General features: G+C 50.5%; 1 protein-coding gene across 4 annotated transcripts in view; it reads right to left on the bottom strand.

The window, feature by feature from the left end:
• Nucleotides 1-25,446, bottom strand: part of PTPRA (protein tyrosine phosphatase receptor type A) — a 112,374-nt gene that overhangs the window by 16,994 nt on the left and 69,934 nt on the right. For 2 of the 4 annotated variants that reach the window (XM_065662007.1, XM_065662015.1), the window contains 4 exons: nucleotides 6,736-6,814; nucleotides 5,970-6,332; nucleotides 4,316-4,333; nucleotides 1,124-1,208 (listed from right to left, as the gene is read on the bottom strand). In XM_065662007.1, the coding sequence (XP_065518079.1) occupies nucleotides 1,124-1,208; nucleotides 4,316-4,333; nucleotides 5,970-6,332; nucleotides 6,736-6,814 (545 nt within the window). Of the gene's footprint in view, nucleotides 1-1,123; nucleotides 1,209-4,315; nucleotides 4,334-5,969; nucleotides 6,333-6,735; nucleotides 6,815-15,937; nucleotides 15,959-25,446 lie in introns of those variants that run through there. The other 2 variants (XM_065662030.1, XM_065662020.1) reach the window with 2 other exon arrangements.

Here is a 25,446-nt window from a genome sequence, read left to right as displayed (position 1 = left end):
ACATCTGGAAAGGCTTCAGGAGACCAGAGTAAGGTAACAGCCAGGAGGAGAAGCTTTAAGACTGCTTCTTACGGAGGACACCCCAAGGAGCTGCTGCTGCATGGGTTGACGCAGCAGAGCACATCACCCCCAGGTTGATCTGTCGTGCAGCAAAGCCCTCTCTCCATGTGCTTTTAACTTGAAGCAGATGCTCACGCTCCACTTGCCTCCAGTTACGGGTTTTGCTGAATCACTGGGCAGGCAGCAGCCAACAGAAACCCTTTCTTCAGGGCTGGAAGCCAAGTGGGGAGGACTCAAACTCAACTCCTGAGGCAAAGCTCTCATCAGGTTCACTGCTGTGAGGGCAGGCCCGGAGCCAGGAGACGAAGGGGATTTTTCCATTGCTAAGGGAATGGGTTTTATTTTGCCTTCTTTTTTCACTATTTAATCCCCCAAATGGTGAGTAATTTAAAATGTTTACTGCAGGTGAACAGCCACCTTCTTCTAGCTGAGCAGATACGTGCTCAGGAGCTGGGAATGCTGCATTTGGAGCAGCGTAGATGCTTGGATGGCTTAAAAATGGACCTAAGGCAGCTTTGGAATGCTACAGAACCAGGTACAGCATCACCTAACGCTCCTACCAAGCTCCAGTCGTAGGGTGCTTTGCAGTGGGAGCTGCACAGGCACAATGTGCAGGTCTGGTTTCCAAGACAGAGCTTGGCTCTGGATGTTGGATCACGTTCGATAGCACGATGGGAATCAAGGAATAACACACCCAGTTATACAAGCAAAGGAGTTTCTGGCTCCAGTGTTGTGTTCAGCTTCCCTGCATTACTCAATCCAACACCCTTAGCCTCAGCAGGAAACCTTACTGACTACTTTACTGCATTAACAGGACTTCAGTTTAACCTTCCCTACTAAATATGGCTTTATTCAGGAGCAGAACAGGCATTGCCCCACTTTATAGAGAAAGGAATAAGCATCATTTACTAGATAACCCCAAACCACATTTTCATTATCCTTACAGGTTTCTTGTGTGGCTGTGTCAGCCTTTAGCTTAGGAAACAGCACAAAGGCTTATCCCCGTGCATTCAGTGATGAATTCCTGCCAAACAAGGGGAATCCGCATTAAAGCATCTCTTACCTTAACATGTACAGCACAATAATAATAAATACTATGACTAGGAGGGAAGACAGGGCCACCATCACAGCTATAATTGGAGTCTCATCTGCAAGAGGAAAAGAAAGGGGTGGTTATCAACACTGAAACGTCCAGTGCCATTGTTCAACAGGGCAGAGATGTAGTTTCTGCTTGCTGGAGCCAGGCTGAGAGAGCTGGGCTGGGGCAGCCTGGACAAGAGAAGGCTCCTGAAGGGGAGACCTGAGAGCAGCTCCAGTGCCCAAAGGGGCTGCAGGAAAGCTGGAGAGGGGCTTGGGACAAGGGCCTGTAGGGCCAGGCCAAGGGGAATGGCTTGAACCTGCCCGAGGGGAGACTGAGCTGAGCTCTTAGGCAGAAGCTCTTCCCTGGGAGGGTGCTGAGGCGCTGGCACAGGGTGCCCAGAGAAGCTGTGGCTGCCCCATCCCTGGCAGTGCTCAAGGCCAGGTTGGACACAGGGGCTTGGAGCAAGCTGCTCCAGTGGAAGGGGTCCCTGCCCGTGGCAGGGGTTGGAGCTGTTTGTACCCAACCCACGCTGTTTGTACTGAGCTACCGAGGGGCACTCTGGTTTATTTCTGCACTTGTCCCTCTGTGCTGGGAGGTCCAGAACCGTTATTCCGATCAAGAAATACGATCTTTGTGCAATGACTTGAAGGCAATGACCTAGCAGGGCAAACAAACCCTCCTGGGTTTATTCAAAGACATGAAACCCTCCTGGTCTTGCACGTCTCTGCTCCTTCCATCCTCGTGTTGACATGTCCCCCATCCCAGCAACAAAAAGCCAAGGAAGATATTGGGAAGTGTTTCTGTATCCTGCACACTCGGTTGTTGCTTGAGCTTTAGCATTACCCACCATGAAGCTTTCCAAAAACAAGACAGGGAAGGCAAAGCAACCATGGTTAACCTAATCACAGCCAGCCCTTTCTTGCTGAAACCTCCAACCATAACCACCAGCACCCTCCTGGCTGTTGGAGAGGAAGGCGAGCTGCCTTGCCAAAGTGCTGTGCCCCTGCTATCATAGGCTCATGGAATGGTTTGGGTTGGAAAGGCCCTTAAGATCATTCAGTTCCAACCCCCTGCCATGGGCAGGGACACCTCACAGCAGACCATGTCACCCAGCCTGGCCTTGAACACTGCCAGGGATGGAGCATTTACTGCTTCTCTGGGCACCCTGTGCCAGCGCCTCAGCACCCTCACAGGGAAGAGCTTCTGCCTTACATCCAACCTGAACTTCCCCTGTTTCAGTTCAAATCCATCACCCCTTGTCCTATCGCCACAGCCCCTGATGAAGAGTCCCTCTCCAGCATCCCTGCAGGCCCCCTTCACTAATGTATTACTGAACCACTTCTCCTGCCCTGGCTGGTGTTAAGCTCAGCCTAACCGGTGCAGCGCGGTTGTCAGATGTGATTTACGGGCAGGATGCCTCTAGCAGCAGGATGCAGGAGGCCTGGGGGTTGTTGTGGCTCTCTGCAGCCGTTCCTTCAGCACATCTGCCTGGATGAGCTAGAGCTTTGCCACCGCAGAGCTAACCACTGCCGTGCTGCCCAGCCTACCCAGCAAAGGCAGGCAGGAAACGGGCTGGAGGGCCCCCAGCCAGCCCTGGGGAGCGGTGCCATCACCCTCAGTCCCTGTTCTGCTCGAGTGTCAGCTCCAGGGGTGTCACACTTGGAATTTGCTTGGAGAAGGGAAAAGGACTCGATGCTCTGCTTCCACAGACCTGCAGTGCTGGAGCATCCATCACGCTCCATAGCTTGGGAAGCATCAGCTCCTCTGGGCACCCTGTGCCAGCGCCTCAGCACCCTCCCAGGGAAGAGCTTCTGCCTAAGAGCTCAGCTCAGTCTCCCCTCGGGCAGGTTCAAGCCGTTCCCCTTGGCCTGTCCCTACAGGCCCTTGCCCAAAGCCCCTCTCCAGTTTCCCTGCAGCCCCTTTAGGCACTGGAGCTGCTCTAAGGTCTGCTTCACATTGACAGCAGCCCCTCTGCTTTTTGCTGCCACGGTTTTCCTCCCAGTGCTGCTTCTTGGTGCCACAAATTGTGACCAGTCCCCCTAGAATAATCCTCCAAGTCACTGCACTTGGAACATGTTCATGATTTTATTAGCATTAATGGTAATATCAGTAATATTAATACCAGGATGAAGCCAGATTTCCCCCCATTTCCCATTTCTTTGCTCTCAGGAGCAGGGATGAACAATGGCAGAGAGACTGCAAAGTCAGACCTAAGCCATGGCAGATCCAAGGGAATTACACTGAACATTTCTCCAGTGGCTTAACCATTACTTTAAATGAATTCACTTGGACCTGGGTCTCTTTTAGTCCTCTGCACTAATGTGCATTGACAGTAACTATCACAGAGCATCTCTCTTTTCCTCTGCATCAGCGTGCGCTTGGCACACCCAGCACTATAAAGCTGATTGCCACTGAGTTTACAAAGCTGCAACACCCATCAGAGCAAGGATGGAAACACCCAGAGGAAGTTGGTTTCCATAGGTGACAACCACAGAGGCTGCACCTCTGCTCTGCCCTCTCTGATACAGTTAAAGCCATGAGGAACTGCAAATATTCTGGTAGTGATGCCAGTTCTCAGAACTAAGAGACGGGAAAATGCACCTAAGTGCTGTTAAAGCACAAGAAATGGATTTGTGCTGCTGCTTGCCAATGGAATTATAGAGAAAAATGATTATTCACATCATTTGGAGAACGGGTTCGGGTCAAACAGGGTAAATTATAGGCAATGAAGATAATTTATAAGCAAAAAAAGAAGGAAATTGCCTGAATGGCTTCTTTTGGTCATCCAGCTCTAGGGATGGTAATGATGTTTTCAGAGCATTCAGCAGGAACTCTTTGTATCTAATAGGAAATGGACAGATTGGTCCAGGATTGCTTGTTTCATCACAGAATGGTTTGGGTTGGAAGGGACCTTAAAGCTCCTCCAGCTCCAACCCCTGCCATGGGCAGGGACCCCTTCCACTGGAGCAGCTTGCTCCAAGCCCCTGTGTCCAACCTGGCCTTGAGCTTCTAAGAAGGGAAGCCCAGCATCAGTTGGGATACCAGTGTGTCACCAGCTTGACAGGCTTTGTGAAGGCAAGTTTGGAAGTGTGGCATAAGGAGAGGTTTCTAATAGCAGAATGCTTCTGGAGATGTTTTTACTGAGCAAAGAGCAAGGAACTATGGAATTCTCACCTCTTCTGTCAGAGTTACCTGCAGAGAAAGAAAACAAGAGTCTCTTAGCAACCAAGAAACATCCATTTTAATAAGTTAGGAGGGATCAAAGACCAAGACAGTAACGAATTTAGTAACTCTCATCATCTGCTTGTGAATCTTCCCCTTAAAACAGCAGCTACAAAGCCAGGATGTTAAAACAAGTATCAGCCTTCACATAGTAACAAGGAAAAGGGATCTAAACCCAACTGCGTGTCAGCAGAGCAGGGAGCTGAGTCCAAGCTCTAACATGGATAACCCCAACTTACTGCTCTTAATGCATAACACGGTCTGTTTAAGCCTATAACCAGCAAGTCACTGGTGTAATTCATTAGCACTTAACTAAAGAGACAACACTTGTGAGGGGTTTTAAATGAGTGGCTGAGCCAAGAGCTCCAGTAAGAGCAGCCAAGCTCAGGGATGGGGATGAGGAGCATCCAAGGAAAGCCTCTACCTGCTGGTTTGGATGTCCCCTTTATAGGAAACCAGAGCAAACCTGTGCCAAGGAGAGCACAGCCCAGCTCTCCTGCTGTAATGCTGCTGTCATGGGCACCCCACACCTTTGTTTCATGTGTGAAGGGCTGCAGCATGGGCTTGAGGACAACATTAGTAGGTTTGGAGAAGCCAAAACTGCTTGTACAACATCTAATTCATGCGGCGTCTCTGCCTCATCCCTCTTGAGCACCACTTAATTCTTCCATGATTGATATCCACATTTCCCATTAAGATTAAAGGCAAGGGCAGCCCTAAAACTGACTTTGCTCCTTGACAGATTACTTGAAATAAAGAAAGAATCAGGTCTGGTCATTTGTTCTTGGGGCTGACACCAAGTGAGAAGCCACATGGGGTCTGGTTGGTGCAATAGCCAGTGTGTCACAGCATGCACCGAGAGTCCATCAAAACCAGTAACCCCAGTGATAAAAGAAGTAGCAAAGATACAAAAGCGATTAAATCCTGTCCGTGATAGCACAGATTGTATTAGAAATCCAGATCTTCAGTCTTTTGTCCCCATCACTCCCATTTGAAGGCTATGTGTATTGTACACTTGCACTGTGCCTGTATCACTGTGCATGTGAAAGAGCTGGGCTGGCTCAGTCTGGAAAAGAGAAGGCTCCTTAAGGGGAGAGAGACCTTAGAGCAGCTCCAGTGCCTAAAGGGGCTGCAGGAAAGCTGGAGAGGGGCTTGGGACAAGGGCCTGTAGGGCCAGGCCAAGGGGAATGGCTTGAACCTGCCCGAGGGGAGACTGAGCTGAGCTCTTAGGCAGAAGCTCTTCCCTGGGAGGGTGCTGAGGCGCTGGCACAGGGTGCCCAGAGAAGCTGTGGCTGCCCCATCCCTGGCAGTGCTCAAGGCCAGGCTGGACACAAGGGCTCCCTTCCAGCCCAAACCATGCTGTGATGCTGCAATGGGCAGGGACACTTTCCAGCCACAGCTTCTCTGGTCCACCTGTGCCAACCTTACCAGCAACTTCTTCTTAATGGCTAATCAGCTCCATGTCCCTCTTGCGCTGTGGCATCACCATGGAATTTGCCCCAAAGTGTCTTCTCGTCCCCTTTTGTCCACCAAAACTCCAGAAGAGCAAAGAAACAAAGCCGGAGGCAGCGTGTCCTGGAGAAGAAGAGGTGAAGGAGCCACCTACCATTGTGTGAAGCAGAAGAGGTCTCCTGCGTTGTCACCGTCGCACTGAAGTTCCTCTCCGTTGTCTCCGCTTCTGTGCTGGGGACAGCGGTGCCTGGAGCCGGTGGGGTCCCGCTGGGCAGAGGGGAGGTGGCTGGAGACACAGGGGTGGTTGTCCCCAATGTGGAGGTGTTGATGCTGACAGTGGTGGTGTTGGGGGAGATCCTGGTGGCTGTGGTTGTTGGTGGCTTTGTGGCCACGGGAGATACAGTCACTGGAGTGCTAACGTTGAGGCTGTTTGCGCTTGTTGTAGTCCTAAGCTCAGGACCTGCTGTAGGAGCTTTGGTGGGGCTCCTGGGGGTGGTGGGCACTGTTGTGGGTGGCTCTGTGAGAGGAGAAAGCACAAGGGAACCTCCTGGAGATACCTTCCGGTAGCACTGGAGGGTTCTGATGCTGAGGGGTTGCATCATTATAAGGATCAACCAGCCACAAAATCCCAAATCCAGGACAGGGAATGCTTTGCACAGCTCTGATGCAAACCTTAAGAACCTGGTAACTTGAACAGGTCTTATGCTATTGAGGAGGTATAAAGATTGGAGCCTCTATAAGACAGGATCAATATAGGACCTGCAGGCCCCATTTATGAGCACCTGCAGCCTGTCACCCTCTTTCCAATAGTTTATACTACAGTTAAGTGGAGGGCAGAAGGAGTAAGTCACTAAGCATCACTTACTCCTTTGATCCTAAAGGCGGTTTAGGGAGAAAAGGAGACAAAGAGGATATTTTACCTGTTGTAACGTTGTTAGCACCTACGCTTATCAGGCCACTTCCGAGCAAAAGGAGAAAGAACCACAAATCCATGTTGACCTGGGGAAGAGAGGAAAGATGAGGCATGTAAACCCTCATACAACATTATCCCAAAGGAATTCAAACTGGAGAGTCCTCTGTGCATCTTGTGTGTGTAGAGCTGGGAGGGAGGAGTGAACGTGTGGCTGGAGTCCCTCCAGGCACGTGGATGGGAAGGATTTATTGCTGTGTTCATATGCTCCGCATGGGAGAACACATTGTGGGATCTCAGTGTGGTGGAGCAGCAAAGGTGACCAGAGATGAAGCAGGGGATGGCTGAACTGTGGGAGAGCACAAGAGGAACAAGCAATGAAGCTGACACCAAAGATAAGCACCTGGTCTTAAGGGAAATTCACGGCATGCTCATGTAACGGCCTGCAAACCGAAATGCAGCACACGTGAAGACCACGGTAAGGAGTCTTGATCCAACGTGCCCAGGAACTGGAGGCAGGGAAGGAGGAGAGGTCAGCTCCTCCTGTGGTCAGGAGCCAGGGGATCCCTGCAGACTCACTGAAGCCCCTGACTGCTACTGGGCATGGAGAGAAAACCAGCACAAGGCCAGGCCCAGCTCCATTCATAGGATCCCAGCCTGGGCTGGCTTGGAAGGGACCTCAAAGCTCCTCCAGCTCCAGCCCCTGCCACGGGCAGGGACCCCTTCCACTGGAGCAGCTTGCTCCAAGCCCCTGTGTCCAACCTGGCCTTGAGCACTGCCAGGGATGGGGCAGCCACAGCTTCTCTGGGCACCCTGTGCCAGTGCCTCAGCACCCTCACAGGGAAGAGCTTCTGCCTAAGAGCTCAGCTCAGTCTCCCCTCGGGCAGGTTCAAGCCATTCCCCTTGGCCTGTCCCTACAGGCCCTTATCACAAGCCCCTCTCCAGGTTCCCTGCAGCCCCTTTAGGCACTGGAGCTGCTCTCAGGTCTCCCCTTCAGGAGCCTTCTCTTGTCCAGGCTGCCCCAGCCCAGCTCTCTCAGCCTGGCTCCAGAGCAGAGCTGCTCCAGCCCTCGCAGCAGCTCCATGGCCAGAGGTCCCCATCAGATTCCCTGCACATGCAGATGAAACAAATACCCATAAGTAATAATAATCCTAATCCAGGCTCATCTCCAGGCCAGGCTGCACATTCCTCACTGGACGTTTCTTTCCAGGAAGCATCCTGCTAAATTACAGGGCGCTGTCATCATTGAACTTGCTTCCCCTCAGCTTTCTCCCCCAGCCCTTTTAAACACAAGGTCTTTACGGCAATTTCTTTCCTCTGTGGACCTCAAACAGCTCCTGAGAAATGGGCAGCGTTATCTCCTCTCAAGCAGATACAGATCCAGAGGCAAATGACAGCACGATGTGAGACAGCATCCTCCTGGCCAGAAGAGAGCCCAGCACATGGCCCTGGGCCTCCCAAGGGTGGGCCAGCATCTCCCATCTGCTACGAGCCCACAGGAAACTCTATGTGCCACCGACCAGCAGTGGCTGTATGGCTCTCCCCTGTCCAGTTGCATCTTCAGCATCTCCTGGGAGAAGGCTGCAGAACCTCACCACCATGATCACGCTGCCAAGAAAGGGATTTATTCCTGATGCACATTCTAAGCCTCCCCTCTTCTTAAACACATCTTGTGCTGCTTGTTCTCATTGGATCTCTTTAAACCTGCTTCAATCTAGACCCATCCCAAACTCCGGGCAAACGGACAACGCTGAAGTCATCAACGTGCTGGGAACGGTATCAGGAATACAAGATCCTCCCCACCCCACCCGGGAGCATCCTCCCATCAGCACCACCCACTGACATGTTTTTCCTCACCCCCCCTCCAATAGAAAACCTGGCAAAAATGGACCTGACTCAGTGACCAAAAGGTCAGACAAACCCTGAAGCAGCAGGAAACCAAGCTCCAGAGATAAGAGTTTTCCTTTAGCTCCCTCCATGGCCAGCCCTGCTGCTGCAAGCAGGGCAGGGCTTTCTCCAAGTGGTCCCACTGGTGCAACAGCAGCTTTGCAGAGGTTCAAGTATCTGTCTGGATGCATTTGAACTGATTGGAGTCCTCTTGCTGCTGGTCCGGCGATGCCTCCCCAAGGCTCTGCTCTGGGGTGGGATGTCTGGATAACCCGCAGCAGGAGGGGTGTTGATGACACGCTCCACTCTTGGTGCTTAACACACCCCATGCAAGATGTTCAACCACCTGCCAGAGAGATGTGCTTGTTCTCAACTGCTTTGGCTTTGGAGGAGAAAACCCCGTGTTTATAAGGAAGGAATGTTTAAGGATGAAGGTGGTGATGCGCTGGCACAGGGTGCCCAGAGAAGCTGTGGCTGCCCCATCCCTGGCAGTGCTCAAGGCCAGGTTGGACACAGGGGCTTGGAGCAAGCTGCTCCAGTGGAAGGGGTCCCTGCCCGTGGCAGGGGTTGGGCCTGGATGAGCTTTAAGGTCCCTTCTAAACCATTCTGTGACCCTGTGTTTTCAGGGCTGAAAGCCAGCCAGCCCAGCTGGAGCCTGGGGAAAAGCCCAGTGGTAAGTGCACCGGGATGTCAGCCTGCGCTGCAAGGCCACTGCACGAGCAGTCACACTCCAGAGCTGAGACGGTCCTAAGCCAAAGAGGTTTTCCACCCCCACAGCGTAGGAAAGGGAGCTCGTGTCCTCCCCATGTTTAATTGCAATAGCAAAGCACACAAAGCTGAGCTGTCAGCGAGAATGAAAGCAGCTCACTGCAGGAAACAGCTGTTCTGAGCATCCTATTGTGGGAACCCATGGAAATAGGGCCCTCGTGGAGAGGGGACCCACGTGCAAAGGCAGGAGGAAGCTAAAGCCATGCTGAATCTCCAGTGGTAGCAGCGGCATGGAGATGCTCCTGAAACCTGGTGAGGGCGGATGGAGGCACCAAGGTCTCACCATCACAACTGCTTCCCACACTGGGAACAAATCACTCCCACAGTAACAAGGGAAAAGGACTCTCAAAATGAAGAGTTCCCATCCCTTTGGGATCGTGTTCTTTTGGGATCCTCTGCATCTGGAATTCCTGTTCATCTGGGGACCTGTTCACTTAGGATCCCCATTTATATGGCATCCCCTTCATCTGGCATTCCCATTCATTCAGAATCCTGTTCATTTGAGAATCCCATTCATTCAGAATCCTGTTCATTTGAGAATCCCATTCATTTGGAATTCTGTTCATCTGGGTTTCTCATTCATTTGGCATCCCATTCATTTAGGATTCTCATTCATTTGGAATCCTGTTCATTTGGGATTCCCGTTCATTTGGAATCCTGTTCATTTGGGATTCCCATTCATTTGGCATCCCATTCATTTCGTTCACAGCTCTGCCAGCACTGGCTCTGCAGCAGCACTCTGGTCCAAGAGCAGACAAACCAGTTGCTAACAGGGATGCTCCCACCACACTGGCATCCTACCAGCTCCTCATGCTGAGATCTTGCTCCTCAATGCCATCATTAACTGATCACTGGAACACCGCAGAGATTCCCATCTCTTCTAAGCCTTTCTTAATGGCTCCAAGGATCCTTGGAGCTCTCTGCTCCAGCTCTTGCAGCACACCTCAAATTAGCAGGGGAATGGACTTGTTCATGGCCGCTCTACAAAGGGGTGGCAGAGCTGGGACTGGACCCCAAGGACCTGGTTCCTCTCCCATCCGTGGTCCTTGGAGTCCTTTGGGAAAGTTAAGGGAGGGAAGATGATGGGTTAGTCCATACCACGCTCTAAAGCCAACAGCCAAATGTCCCATAGGCCTTCAAAGCTCTTCTCCCCCACCCTCAACACACTTTGGTACCAAAAGCAGGTCATGGAGGGTGGGTGAAAAGAAGTAAAGGCTCCGAATCCCCTCTTCTTTCTGCCCTCCAGTATGGGGAATCAATAGAAGAACTTGGGTTTATTTCCATGACGACAACTGCTATTCCCGGCAATTCCTGGACTGGGCAAGGGTACCAGCTGCAAAATTCCTTTGGGATGGTGGGGTGATCATAGAATCATTTAGGTTGGAAATGACCCTTAAGATTGAGTCCAACCATTACTGCAGGTACCTCCTTCACTGTGGAAGATGCTCTGGGATTACAGCAGTGGGCAGGCAGCTGCCTGCCTTCAAAACCCTCTTGATAGTCATAGAATCCCAGCCTGGTTTGTGTTGGAAGAGAGCTTAAAGCTCCTCCAGCTCCAACCCCTGCCACGGGCAGGGACCCCTTCCACTGGAGCAGCTTGCTCCAAGCCCCTGTGTCCAACCTGGCCTTGAGCACTGCCAGGGATGGGGCAGCCACAGCTTCTCTGGGCACCCTGTGCCAGCGCCTCAGCACCCTCCCAGGGAAGAGCTTCTGCCTAAGAGCTCAGCTCAGTCTCCCCTCGGGCAGGTTCAAGCCATTCCCCTTGGCCTGGCCCTACAGGCCCTTGTCCCAAGCCCCTCTCCAGGTTCCCTGCAGCCCCTTTAGGCACTGGAGCTGCTCTCAGGTCTCCCCTTCAGGAGCCTTCTCTTGTCCAGGCTGCCCCAGCCCAGCTCTCTCAGCCTGGCTCCAGAGCAGAGGTTTTACACTTAATGAGTTCATTGATCCTTGAGTGGATCACACCAGGAGGAAAGGATTGCTAAGGGGAGAGAACACAGATTTCCCCAGGCCTTGCCCTGATTTCACACAGCAAGCTGGATGCGGGCAGTCCATGCAGACCCTGAGTTTCTTACAGCTTTATTACACTGAATGTCAGAAGAAACAGGACACCAGGAAGCATCAGGACTCGCTGTGCAGATCATTACACAAGAACTCCCGGGAGCTGCTCCTGTGCCCGGCTGCCAGCACTGCTTTATCAATCACCTTAACTTGGATCGGGAGCAAGGAGAGGGCTGTGCCAGCTCCCAACCCCTACGCTTCCACCCTCCCTATTCCCAGCTGGAGCATAAAGAAACACCAGCGGTCCGCTGGTACCCGCTGCTTAACATAAAAGGCCTCGAGAGTCCTACCCCCAGAGCTGGAGGAAGCCGAGAGTCTCCCTTCCCCCTCGGCTCCCTCCCTGCTGCCTTCGGAAACGGAGAGGAAATACTTGTAATGTTATCAACATAAACACAGCTCTTGGCTGGCTTCGACATCCTGTGAGCCGCACAAAAACACCCTGACGTCAAGCGCCGGCGCTGCCCTGCCGAGCAGCCGGGATCTGCTCCGCGGCTCCGGCACGGGGATGCTCGCAGCATCCTGCCTTCCCTTACACCTTCCTGCTCCAAAGGCTGGGCCTGGAGCCCTCAGGAGCGGCTGCTGGTTCCTGCAATGCTATAGATACGTTTATACATGCGTTAAATAAATATGCTTATAGAGATAGACAAGTATCTGTCTGTATGGTTATCTCTCTATACATAGTATATATACATTTATATATACAAAAGCATCGACATATATATTTATTTCTCTGTATAAACCCTCCTTATATAGGATATGTATAAACCTTCATATGTATGAATATTAATATTCATACATATACAAAAGTATCTATGCATGTATTTACCTTTTTATATAGCCTATACATATTTCTCTATATAATAAGGTCTCTATGTATGTATACATTTATCTCTCTATATAGAGTATATATATTTTTATATGTATTAAAGTATCTATATATCCATAAATATTTATCTCTATAGTATACTTTTATAATAAAAGTATCTGTACCTATATATATAATCATAGGATCACAGAATAGTTACAGTCAGAAAGGACCTTAAGCTCATCTATTTCCAACCCCCATATAAGTATATATATATATATGTTTACCTCTCTCCATACAGTATATATATTTATATATATTAAAGTATCAATATATGGCATATATCTCTCTACAGTATAGATTTATTTTTATATATACAAAAAGTATCTATATATGCATGTTTATCTCTCTATATACAGTATATACATATATATTAAATTATCTATGTATATGTCTATCTCTATACAGTATATACATATATATTAAATTATCTATATATGCATATATATTTATCTCTATCTCTATATAGTATATATATTTTTATATATATAAGAGTATCTAACCATCCATATATATATACCTATTTATCTCACTCTATAGTACATATGCACTGCATTCTCCCATGCACTGACTGCTCAGGATCTCCCTATAGGAAAAGCTGGGTTTAGGGCTGCAGGATGTATGGTTTAAAATCAGCAAATGTGGTCAAGAAGATTGATGCTGGAGAGGAAAAAGAAAGGAAATAATCTCTGTATAAAGTAATAAGGGGGTTAAAACTGGTCCTTTAGTGTGTGCTGCTATAGGGGGTTAGGCTGCAGAAAGCAAGGAATTAGTATTTAGCTGCAGAAACTGCCCAGATCCGGATACAGGCATCCACAATCAAAGGCAGGATTTACCCCCACCTCTGACATATTCCTGACTCCTGGAAAATGCAGCAATCTTTTTCTCCGTGCAAGGAGGAGACACAAACCAAATGCCACCCAGGACCCCAGGCACCACCACTGCTATGGGTAGGATGCTAAAATGTATGGCTCATCCGAGACCACCCGAATGCCTTGCGCTGACCCCAACCACAGTGAAATACAGAAGAAATGTCACTTTTCCTCCTTTTTTTTGGCAGGGAAAAGGGCAAAACTAGGAGCAAGGTTAGTGTTTGCACCGCTTGGCTCTTTGAAGCAGCTCACAGTAGGATGAGAACAAGCACGAGCATAAAGAAAGGGGAAAAAGGTCTTGTTTTATTTCCTTTTTGGTGGCAGCAAGCCATCAGCATGGCTCAGCCACCCTGGAAAACAAACCTGCCATTCCCTCTTCCTCTCCCTGCTCCTTTTAAATGCCGGTTGCGGTTTTCCAGCCTCTCGCTAGAGCTGTGATCCACGGCAGAGAAGAGCAGCTCATGGGCTCATCCGATGGCACGATGATTCCACCAGCACCAGGTTCTTCATTCCTATAATCCCCAACCTCGCCCGCTGGATGAGATGCCAAGGATTTCTTCTCTTCATTAACACCACCCAAGGAGCTCTGAGCAGGAGCAGTGGAGTTGAGGGAGGAAGAAGGGGTTCGCTGCACAAAGAGGCAGTGACTAATGCCTCGCATGTGTCTCCGAAGCTGAAACAAGGCCTTTGATGTGTCACTGAGCATCATTCCCCCACCCTCTGCTTTTCCACTCTACAGAAAAGATGAATCACAGCAGCCATTCACCCTCTCTGAAAACCCACTTGGTTTTCTTGGCCTTTTCTGTTTGGCTTCTACATAAACAGGAGGCTTCCACATGAGTGACGCCCGCTGGAACCAACAGTGTGTGAGGAGGAGAAGCCTGAGGAAAGGATTGGGGTTCTGCTTTCTCCACCTGCCCAACCTTCAACAAATCACCGCTTCCCTGCACTTTGCTATTTATTCATGGAATGGGTTGGGTTGGAAGGGAGCTTAAAGCACATCCCTGCTATGGGCAGGGACACCTTCCGCTAGAGCAGCTTGCTCCAAGCCCCATCCAGCCCGGCCTTGAACACTGCCAGGGATAAGGAAACACGTTTTGGCTGTGAGGGTGACCAAGTACTTGCACAGGGGGGCTGCGGAGTCTCCCTCCCTGGAGGCATTAAAAATCATCATGGAAAGAGACCTGGGCAACTGGATTGTCCTGGGTTGTCCTGCTTGAGTCGGGAGGCTGGAACATAAGACTTCCAGAGGTCCCTTCCAACCTCAATCACTCTGTGATTCTGTAGCTTATTGTCCTGCCAGCTTTTCAGTACTGGAGCCATAGGATAAGGGGGAATAGGTTTAAACTTCAACAGGAGAATTCCAGGTTGGAGATAAGGCAGAAGCTCTTCCCTGTGAGGGTGCTGAGGCGCTGGCACAGGGTGCCCAGAGAAGCTGTGGCTGCCCCATCCCTGGCAGTGCTCAAGGCCAGGTTGGACACAGGGGCTTGGAGCAAGCTGCTCCAGTGGAAGGGGTCCCTGCCCGTGGCAGGGGTTGGAGCTGGAGGAGCTTTAAGGTCCCTTCCAACCCAAACCAGTCTGGGGTTGTGATTCTTTGGAGAGCATCTTGAACCTGTAGAATGGAGAACAATCATCTGGAGAGGGTTTCCTGAAGGACACGGCATCAGGAAGCATCAAGGTGGGACAGGTAAAAGCTGAGACAAGGTGAAGTTCCACATAAAAGGAAAGCAATGAGCTAAGGCCAAGGGAGCTGTTGGGCCAGGAGGATGAAGATGAAAGAACAACGCTGAACCAAGTGCTGGTGATGAAGAGTTTCACTGCTGGCCAGGCTGGTGAGGGATGGTGGGGCACAGGAGCTGTGTTGCAAAGGGGAGAGGGAGCTGAGACCTCCTTGAGGGGTATTTCATAGAATCCTAGAATCCCAGCCTGGTTTGGGTTGAAGGGACCTCAAAGCTCCTCCAGCTCCAACCCCTGCCACGGGCAGGGACCCCTTCCAATGGAGCAGCTTGCTCCAAGCCCCTGTGTCCTACCTAGCCTTGAACTCTTCATACAGCCAAAGCAACACCCCCAGAGCTTGTAACACCCCCCCCCCCCCCCCCCAGCAAATAGGAGACCAAACCCCATGGTCTCCTGGTGCCCCTTCCCCAAACGGGATGGGCATTGCAGCACAACACAGCACTGGGGAGCGGAGAGGAACTGCCTGAGAGGCACAAGAGAAGCTGCTTCAAGTCATTATTCAAACCCATGAATTAATAATGCAATAGAAAAGAAGTCATATAGGAAGATATTTCCTTAAATATCCCATTTTAGGTGTCCCCTTCTTTGTTCCAGGCATGTTTTGTAACAGGCACAAAGAAAACGTGAGTGCAGTTCACGCACCAGCTCTGAAAAGGACCAGTTGCTTTTGCCTGAGGAGTGAGGCTGAAGCATGGCCATGATTTAGCATAACAACATCCCTCCCTAGCAAGATGCCTCTCGGAGAGCAAACAAATGGTACGTGGGGAGGAGAAACACGGATTTAAAGCAAAAAACCCCCATCAATACCCAAACAACAAAGCCCAGCTTTGGGGCTCAGCCCTTTCTGCAGGACCCAGCTGAAGTCCCAGCTCCAAGCTGGTGGCGAGCAGCCAGAGCATCCTCCTTTAAAACAAAGGTGCCGGAGGGGCTCGTTCGCATGGCAGCGCTCAAATCTCCTTACAGAGGCTGAGCTCCAATGACAAACGCATGCGTTCCCTCATGCAGCTTCACGGGGTGCTTGTGCTTACCCTGAAATCCGCCCGGGACACTTGTAGGATGCAGGGAGCAGCCAGCCCGTCCCCCGGAGCAGCCCCTATGGGCTAAGAGCCGTGAAATCCCCACTTTTACCTGCGGTGGTTCTGCACCGCCGCTGGGTTCAGCCCTGTTGCCACAGTAACACTTTGCGGTGTAGCCGAGATCAGTGATTATGAAACTAGGGGAAAAAATAAAACAATCAGAGGCTGTTAATGAGGAGATCCTCCAGGTCTCGGAAAGCTCCATCTCCACGCCATTAGGATTCCGGGCGCAAGGAAAAGCAAGGCGCCAGAAGCAGCGCCTGGGTCAGCATCGGCGGCTGCCACCGGCAGCCTTTTGGGTGTTTTTAATACGTGGGTCTGAGAATTCAGCTTGTAAATTCCCTGTAAATCCAGCTGGTTTTCCTTCCCTCGGAACAAACGTGCAAGACTCGGTGGAACAGTCTTTACTCTTTACATACATTTGCATGTATTAAGCTGGGAAAACAAGGGTTGAGGGTGATGGTGATAGCCAGAGCGGGGCCAGGGATGCATTCCCCGCATCTCACATTCACTGTGTGTCTGTTGCACTTTTCCAGGTGGGAAAAACCCCAGGATCACAGTTGTACTGGTGGCTGCAAGGGTCTAAAAACCAGGTTTGCAAAGGAAGGGAACAGGAGCTGAAAGCATTTTCCTCTCTGGTTTTTATTTGAGTGCCAAAAGCATCTCGAGGCACGTCTTCTGCTGAAGGCTTCAAGCTGAAAAGTCTGACTGGGAGCAGTTGTGCTGCCAGACACAGACGGTTTTTAACACCATCTACATATAAGATACCAGAATGCATTTCCAGGTGAAGGGAAGACAGCCTGACAGGTATTTCTGGAGAGAGAAACCCTCAGAGATGCTGCTTTAGAAAGTCAGCTCATCGAAACGCCTGTATCTTACCCTTCTCATGGGATGATGGATTGCAAAGAGGATGAAACTGTGCTAAAAAGCAGGGCCAAGGACCAAAACTGAGCTAATAGTTTATAATAGCCATAAATGCCATGACAGACTCTGCGTTTCTCCATCATCCAGGGCATCTCCAGGGAGACCTGAGAGCAGCTCCAGTGCCTAAAGGGGCTGCAGGAAAGCTGGAGAGGGGCTTGGGACAAGGGCCTGTAGGGCCAGGCCAAGGGGAATGGCTTGAACCTGCCCGAGGGGAGACTGAGCTGAGCTCTTAGGCACAAGCTCTTCCCTGGGAGGGTGCTGAGGCGCTGGCACAGGGTGCCCAGAGAAGCTGTGGCTGCCCCATCCCTGGCAGTGCTCAAGGCCAGGTTGGGCACAGGGGCTTGGAGCAAGCTGCTCCAGTGGAAGCGGTCCCTGCCCCTGGCAGGGGTTGGAACTGGATGAGTTTTAAGGTCCCTTCCAACACAAACTAGGCTGGGATCCTATGGAACGCCAACAGTGTGAATGATAATGGGAATCACCCCACAACTGCTGCCCCCAAAGTCCTTTCCTTGCTGAGGATATTGCGGCTGCTCTCCAGGCACAGGCTCCTTTCTCCTGGGATATTTATGCTCCCAGTGAATTCCCTGCTCACATCAGCATCTTGAAAAGCTTCCACCCCTCCTCGCAGCCTCAATCCCAGCTGCTCTTACCTGCAGTCCCTGTAATTGGCAATCATTTCCCTAATTGCTCACAAAAGCAGATGTTCTCTCTGTGGTCACATTGAACCAGCTTATACTGCACTAGGGACACGAGCACACAGCATTAAAGTGCTAATTCCTGTAAATAAGCCCATTAAAAGGTTAAAAATAATGCCTCCAACTACACCATCAATGGCGGCTGAATCCCACTGCCTTTATTATGTTATTTGTAACGTAGCAATCCCTGTCTGCTCTGGATAAGGATGCTCCTGTGCTTGGCCAGTTACTCTTATATGTAGTCATCTGATAGCCACATTTTATCTCCTAACATAGGAGATCAGCCCTTTGCATGGTTTCTAGCTAACAAATCATGTTTATAGGTGATTAACAGCACACCTAATGCATCCCCAGCAGTGCTGGAGAGGAAGAGGAGAGGCTGGTTCATGGGATCACAAGTGGGGGGATTGTGCTTTCAGGGCTTTAGGTGATGCTGCTAAAGATAAAATGAATCTCACTTCTTTTCCTGCCTCAAAGGGGGAAATAAAAGAGGATCCTGGTTCTTTTCCATGTGCAGCACTTTGCTTTTCACCCTCCATAGGGAAAGGATTATGGGCACAGCGCAGCACCCATCCGGGGCCAGCCTATTCCAGGCTTGAACCTGCCCGAGGGGAGACTGAGCTGAGCTCTTAGGCAGAAGCTCTTCCCTGTGAGGGTGCTGAGGCGCTGGCACAGGGTGCCCAGAGGAGCTGTGGCTGCCCCATCCCTGGCAGTGCTCAAGGCCAGGTTGGACACAGGGGCTTGGAGCAAGCTGCTCCAGTGGAAGGGGTCCTTGCTCAAGACAAAGTGATCCTGTAGGCACAGGTCTTAGAGCCACACCAAGCTGGGCATCTTCTATCATTGCTAATGCTCTAAACCTATTATATATACTTATATATATATATGTAGCTATAAATTTATCATAAACCTAACATCATGAAGGTATTATATATTATACATAGTTTGCTATAAACCTATCATAAACCTAACATCATGCTATAAACCTATTTTCTGCTGACACAAGATCACACAAAATGGAACAATCCTGGTCTTAAACAACAGGGCGGGTACAAGCCCCTGCAGATACCAACCCAAACCCTAATGCTCAACCATCCCTATAATTAAAATGCACTTTCTTACCCTTAAAGTGCTTAAACAAGAGCCTGGGACAAGAACCTTTTCCCCTCCCATGTTATTCACAATTCATTCTCTATTTTAACCTCCCCAACAAAAGGCTGAACTCAACTGTATTATTGTCAGCAAGGGCTTTTATCACCAGCCTTCGGACCAGCCAAGGCATGGGAGAGAACAATGAGTCTCACAGGAGAATAAATACAGTCTAAACAAAAATACCCTGTTGCTAAGGTTTAAACCAGCCTTTTTTGGGGCACAGACGGGTAGCTGGGAATCCTGGTGCCACCCGATAGGAAAAAACAGGGAGAATGAGGTCTTAGATAAGGGAAAAGAACCTGACACTGATCCCCGTTGTGGTTTTCCCTCCAGGATGGCATTCAGAATACGAGTTTTAGGTAGTGGACTCTAAACCAAAGCCAATAGCTGGAGCACGCTGCTGTCTGCAGCAGGAGATGCTCTGCCTAAGCCCGTGTGTTGCTCCAACGTGGGCTTCGTGTTCTGCTCCAGCAAGGGCAGGAGGTGAACCAGGACTTGAGAACTCCATGGTGGAACCTTGAGGTCATTGCTGGTGGCTGAGGTGTTCATAAGCTTGATGCGCGCTGCAGGACTGCATGGAGCCATTGTCAGCATGGCAAGAGGGAAGCTGAAGTTGGAGGAGCAAGCTCTGCCACAGCAAAGAGGTCCATGGAGATGCACAGCCATAGTGCAGATGTTGGGAATGTCCAGCTGGGATCTCCTCTCAAGGAAAGCCTCCTCCCAAACTGCAGTGATTTCTCTGGTGAAATCAACCCCAAAGGCAACTGTAGAGCATCATGCGGTTTCTACATCCTTAGCCAAGGGAACAGCACCTGATTTCAGGGTTTGGTAAAGAAATGCTCTTTCCCCAGTGCTGGTATGGAAAGGAGAGGGGTATGGCCATACTGTCCTCCCTGATATACACAGCCACCAGCTTTGCAGCAAGGTTTCCAACAGCAAAATGACTCTTGGATCAAAGCAATCACAAGGCCAGGGACGTGATGGCTGAGAGCCCTGGCAAGGTGCTGCAGGGTAAAGAGGACAACAGAGCCATGGTGGTCCAGAGAGGCCAACAGCCTCCATGACCAGCCCATCTTCCTCCCCTCTAGATGGAGCTGCAGGAGAAGCCTGAGGTTCCGCTCCAGACAGAAGCTGGACACATCCGGCATCTCCAAGCATCACCTCCTGGCCTGCAGCTTGGATGAGTTTGCAAAGCCAATTACATGAAAAACAATGAATGCTGCTAGGGCTGGAGCAGCTCTGCTCTGGAGCCGGGCTGAGAGAGCTGGGCTGGGGCAGCCTGGACAAGAGAAGGCTCCTGAAGGGGAGACCTGAGAGCAGCTCCAGTGCCTAAAGGAAACCCGGAGAGGGGCAAAACCAAAAAGCACAAAGGGAATTTCAAGCTTCCTTGAAGACAGCAGCCTGGATGCATATAAAAAACAAAACAGAGTCAAGGTAATGCTGGAATTCAGGTTTTTGGCCCACTCTGGGTTATTTTTGCCTAAAAAGAAGGTCTTAAACATCAGCTCATGTCACTCATATTTTAGTGATAAACAAACACTAAGAGGCTACAATAGAGCTCATATCCCCCTGTATGAGGCACCTTGGCCAAAGGGCCACCAAAACCGATGCTGAATTCAATCCCTTTTAAGCCTGTGCAGAACAGTGGAGAACTCAATCTCAGCATTTGAATTTCAATAGCACTGCAGTGGATAGCAACCGAGACATCCCCATCTTTGACCGTCTTTGCTGTCCCAGGCTTTTCAAAAGGCTTTGAAAAGCAGCTTTCCTACAAAAACACCCATTTCCATCACGCCCTGGCTACAGCATAATACACAGAAGGCTCCTCAGTATCGCTGTTAAATAGGAGACCCCCCAACCCAGGCATTAAATGGTACAGGAGCTCGCACGCAACAACAGAGAGGCTTTCTCTAGCTTGTTGCTGCACAAACACAAGACAAAGTCTGTTCCTGAAGACCAAGACTGTGTTTGGAGATGCAATGGCTCAGCCTAAAACTCATCCATTTTCATAGCACCACGGCATGGTCTGGGTGGGAAAGGGGCCTTCAAAACCATCCAGTGCAACCCCAAGGGCAGGGACCCCTTCCACTGGAGCAGCTTGCTCCAAGCCCCTGTGTCCAACCTGGCCTTGAACTTGTGCCAGCGCCTCGCTGCCCTTAACATAAACCATTTCCATAACCAAAGGCAGGGGTGTACCAAACTGGAGGGAGAAAAGGAGAAGATGTCATTTTGGGAGGTGCACAAGGGTTGAAATCAGTCCTACAGATGGAACAGGGGTGACATCTAATACATACACAAAGCAAGAGGATGTTAGGAGGAGTTAGTTGATTACAGGGTCATTTTTGGTCATTTCTACCTTAGCAATAGCTTCAGGTTAGGACACTGTTTCCAAAAGCACTGTCTCCAGATAATTTCTGTAACTACATGTCATTCCAGAAGTGCTGAACATAAATGTGAATGGCGTGATGGAGTGCTTGCACTTGGTCTCCAACCGGCTTCTTCTCCTCTCCTGCTATGGCTCCACAAGCATCCTATGGGTTCTGGGTGTGATTTAGCTGCCTTTAAAAATCAAGCTCTCTGGATGTGATGGGATCTCTTCATATCCCTGGTGCTCCGATGCATAGATGCTTGCACGGTTATAAGGTTGGAAGGTGACTCCTCCCCATCTCTGACTCTGCTGTAGAGCATGAGCTACAGGAAAGAAAGGTTGGAGGCTTTGGAAGATGCGGTAGCATCTTCATTCCCAGTTCCTGTGCTGAGCAGTGCAAGAGAGGGCTTAGCTCTCAAGTGCTCACTGGTTGCTTTGCTGAAGGAAAACCAACCCCTTGTATCGCACCCACCACTGAGGCTGACAACATGCCTGTGAGTGCATGTTTGACCACGTCCCACCTCCAACACTGAAGGCAATGGACACAGCCTCTAAAGCAGATTTTGCACCATATGGAAAGACACTCTGGAAAGGGAGAATGCAGCCAGAAGCAGGGAATGGGGAAGCTCTTGCTCTTTCCAGGTGGCTTTTCTCATCAGCAGAAGGGCATTTTAGATGCGGGATGTTCTCAACCCAGCTGGAGGAACCAGTTACAAATGGCAGATGCCGAGATGCTTATTAAGAGTCAAACAAGGAGCATCAACAGTGGGTGACTTGTAATCCTTGCTGGTGTGGACTGGAATTAAAACTAACGACATAGAAATGAATGGTTGGCCGCCCCAACTCGTGTCCCAGCACGTCTCTGATGATGAGATTTATGCATAGACGGAATTAATCCAGTGCCACCTTCCCATGAGCTATTTGGGCATGGAGATAAGAGCCACAAAAACCATCCTGCAAGATCTGACACGGTGCCACGGCCACTGACTGGTTTATATCCTCCTCACTGCTTCTCCCTGCTTTGTCCTGCACACGGGCCCAGCAATCCCAAACACAATCACAGACCGGATGGAGCAGCCCTGAGGATCAGCACTTGGGGGTGCTGGGTGAGGAGAAGCTCCCCATGACCCAGCTTCAGTGAGCGCTTGAGCCCAGAACCCCCCCGTGTGCTGGGCTGCACCCCCAGGGTGTGAGCAGCAGCTCAGGGAGGGGATCCTGCCCCTCTGCTGTGTGATGGGGAGACCCCCCCTGCAGCCCTGATCCAGCTCTGGGGCAGCAGCACAAGAGGGACGTGGAGCTGCTGGAGCGAGGGCAGAGGAGGCCATGGAGATGCTGCGAGGGCTGGAGCTATATAATGCTATCTATATAATATATAATGCTATAATAACACTAACCAGCTCTTCAAGAGGTCCTACGGGGTGTATCTATGCAACAAAGGCATCCAGCAGCGAGTTACCCTCAGCCCCTTGAAGCAACCCCATTGCTCAGGATCACCCCATCTGGAGCAGGGTCTGCCCCTGTAGCACGTTCTGGCTTGTCCCTGGGTCCTACAAGGTCCTCATGGCCCGACAGCATCTTCCTGTGGGGTGTTTTTTGCTTCTTTTCCATTTCAAAAGGCCTGAGATCTTACAAGAGCTGTGATGCGGCACACCAAGACTGGGGTTTTAACAGCTTGGCAGGGAAAAAGATGAGTCCCATGAGCAGAGGAGCATATGGGGACATTCAATTCCACAAGCCCTGCAGTACATGTGGAGGACTTGGTGCGACAGAAGGGAAATCCGGCGCCTCTTGTTCACACCAAGTAGGTCCCTGGAGCAAAGTATTCCCTGAATCACATCTACAGTACAAGGATCTGTTTGATTTCCATGACGGGGAGCCAGGGAGCCAGCCTGGAAGCAGGTGACAAGCCGGGCAGGCAAGGACAGTGAGGTGTCCCAAGTCCCTTTGGTCTCTACCATCATCTACATCCTTCCTTGCCACACTGGAGCTTTGCCTGCAGGGAGCCAGCTATTGCTTCCAGCATGCAGGAATAATGGCACCTCCTCTCCTGTGTCTGGCTGTGTACCCACCTTCCCTCTCCCAGCCCAAGGGAGTTTTCATTCAGGCTCTTTCCACCCATTTTATAGAGGAAACTTCCTTGTGCTACAGCCTCTGGCCATGTAACCCAAGTGCCAGGGCAGAAGATGCTGAGAAGCAGAGAAGGAGACAAATAAAGACCTGTGTTTGGGCAAAATAAAAGGGTGAGCTCCTCCTCCTGCTTCTACCCGGTGTCCTTGCACTGGGTCATCCTTAAATGACCCTCACGTTGTACTGGAAGAGGAGAATTTGATTTCAAGTCCTACCCTGGAGGTACTCTGCTTGCGCAAGATGAAGGCAGCTCCACTTGGGAAGTGGAGCAACCACAATAAGGAGCTAAGAGCATGGTGAGCCAAGCCCCAGCATTCCCACATAACTAACAGAAGTGGCCTTTATTCCTTCCTTTTCCTCACTGAGATTGCAGAATGACAAGCATCTCCAGCATTTGGCTATCCCATTGTCACCAGCAGGGAGGCTGGAACGGGATGATCTTAAGGTCCTTTCCAACCCTAACTATTCTATGATTGTGGGTTGGGTGGAAGAAGAGCTAAAGGTTTCCAATGCAACTTCTCACCCTCCCCATACATCCATCCATCTCCCATGTAGGTTCTGGTGCAAAATCCATGTTAAAGCAGACAGAAGTGGATCTTTTCATTCATTTTATGCATCCTTTGTAGTGTTCTGGTCCTCAGTGCTCTTTAGCAGCTCCTCAAGGACAGGTCCAAGCCTGCTGCTTGCTTGTAAACCAAGAGGGAGAGAAGAACTCTTCTAGGGATTTGCATCGCTCGCTTGTGGATGTTCAAAGCTGTCTCTTAACCTCCGGCCGTGTCATCTCAGCTCTTTTCCAGCAGGACTCCTCGTGTAATCATGATGGCCTCAAGTTGGTTAAAGGCAGGTCCAGGCTGTATTTAACATGGCATCTCATTGCCAGCACTCTACCTGCCAGAGTCCTCCTATTCCCTCCTTGAGTAATTAGTAGCCTGTTGATGGGGAGAGGAGGAGAGAGGAATTTCACCCCATCACTGCTGTGCCTTTGCCCACTGTTGCCTAACCCTCGACCATGCCCAACTGCTGTAGTTTGTCACCCTATTGGAAAACACAGAAGTTATCAAAGAACACTGAGATCCTTCTTTTTGGATGTGATAAGGATTAAGCTTCTTCCAAAGAGATGAGATCCAAGGTTGCCCATAGGAGCCAATGAATAGCCCCATGGCTGGTTCCTAATCCATGCCAAATGGGACCAATGTGTTGGGATAACATCCAGGAATGTGAAACTCTGATGTATATCATTGCAGAAGTTCCTGTTGCGGATAAAAAGCCATCACCCCTTGCTGCTGCTGCTGCTGAAGAAAGCGTTAATCCCAAGCTCCGTGATCTTTCCCATCCCAAATGCAGCACACCAAAACACGCTGCTGGCATGAGCTGCTGTCCGACTGACCCAGTTCTCTTTATACAACCGGGTGAATAAGGACAAAACACCTTATTTTCTTTGGGAAAAGTAATGCACATGGAGCGAAGTCTCCATTTCCACACATGATCCTCTCCGGCCCTTGTAAGGGAAGTGCTCTGGTGAGTGTTGCTCCAGGGGGATGCTGTTACCACAGCGTAAAACTCGAAAATGACACAGCCCTACAAAACCTGGGATGAACTGACCCTCTAAGCAAAGGGGTTGCCAAGCTTTTATATTCTGTGCATTGTTAATTCACACTGAAGTGGAATAATGAGACGATCTGGGGCTATACAAGGCACTATAGGAAAGCCCTGCCTTAGCAACTCAATTGTATCTGTAATGCCCACGTTGGCATTATATGTGTCTACTGATTCGGAAAGCTGCTTCTGATTTCACACCCATAGAATCCCAGCCTGGATTGTGTTGGAAGGGAGCTTAAAGCTCATCCAGTTCCAGCCCCTGCCATGGGCAGGGACCCCTTCCACTGGAGCACCTTGCTCCAAGCCCCTGTGTCCAACCTGGCCTTGAGCACTGCCAGGGATGGGGCAGCCACAGCTTCTCTGGGCACCCTGTGCCAGCGCCTCAGCACCCTCCCAGGGAAGAGCTTCTGCCTAAGAGCTCAGCTCAGTCTCCCCTCGGGCAGGTTCAAGCCATTCCCCTTGGCCTGGCCCTACAGGCCCTTGTCCCAAGCCCCTCTCCAGCTTTCCTGCAGCCCCTTTAGGCACTGGAGCTGCTCTCAGGTCTCCCCTTCAGGAGCCTTCTCTTGTCCAGGCTGCCCCAGCCCAGCTCTCTCAGCCTG

This window comes from Lathamus discolor, chromosome 1 (genome assembly GCF_037157495.1).
Source record: "Lathamus discolor isolate bLatDis1 chromosome 1, bLatDis1.hap1, whole genome shotgun sequence".
NCBI classification, from domain to species: Eukaryota; Metazoa; Chordata; class Aves; order Psittaciformes; family Psittacidae; genus Lathamus; species Lathamus discolor.
This window is presented reverse-complemented; position numbering and strand designations above follow the sequence as displayed.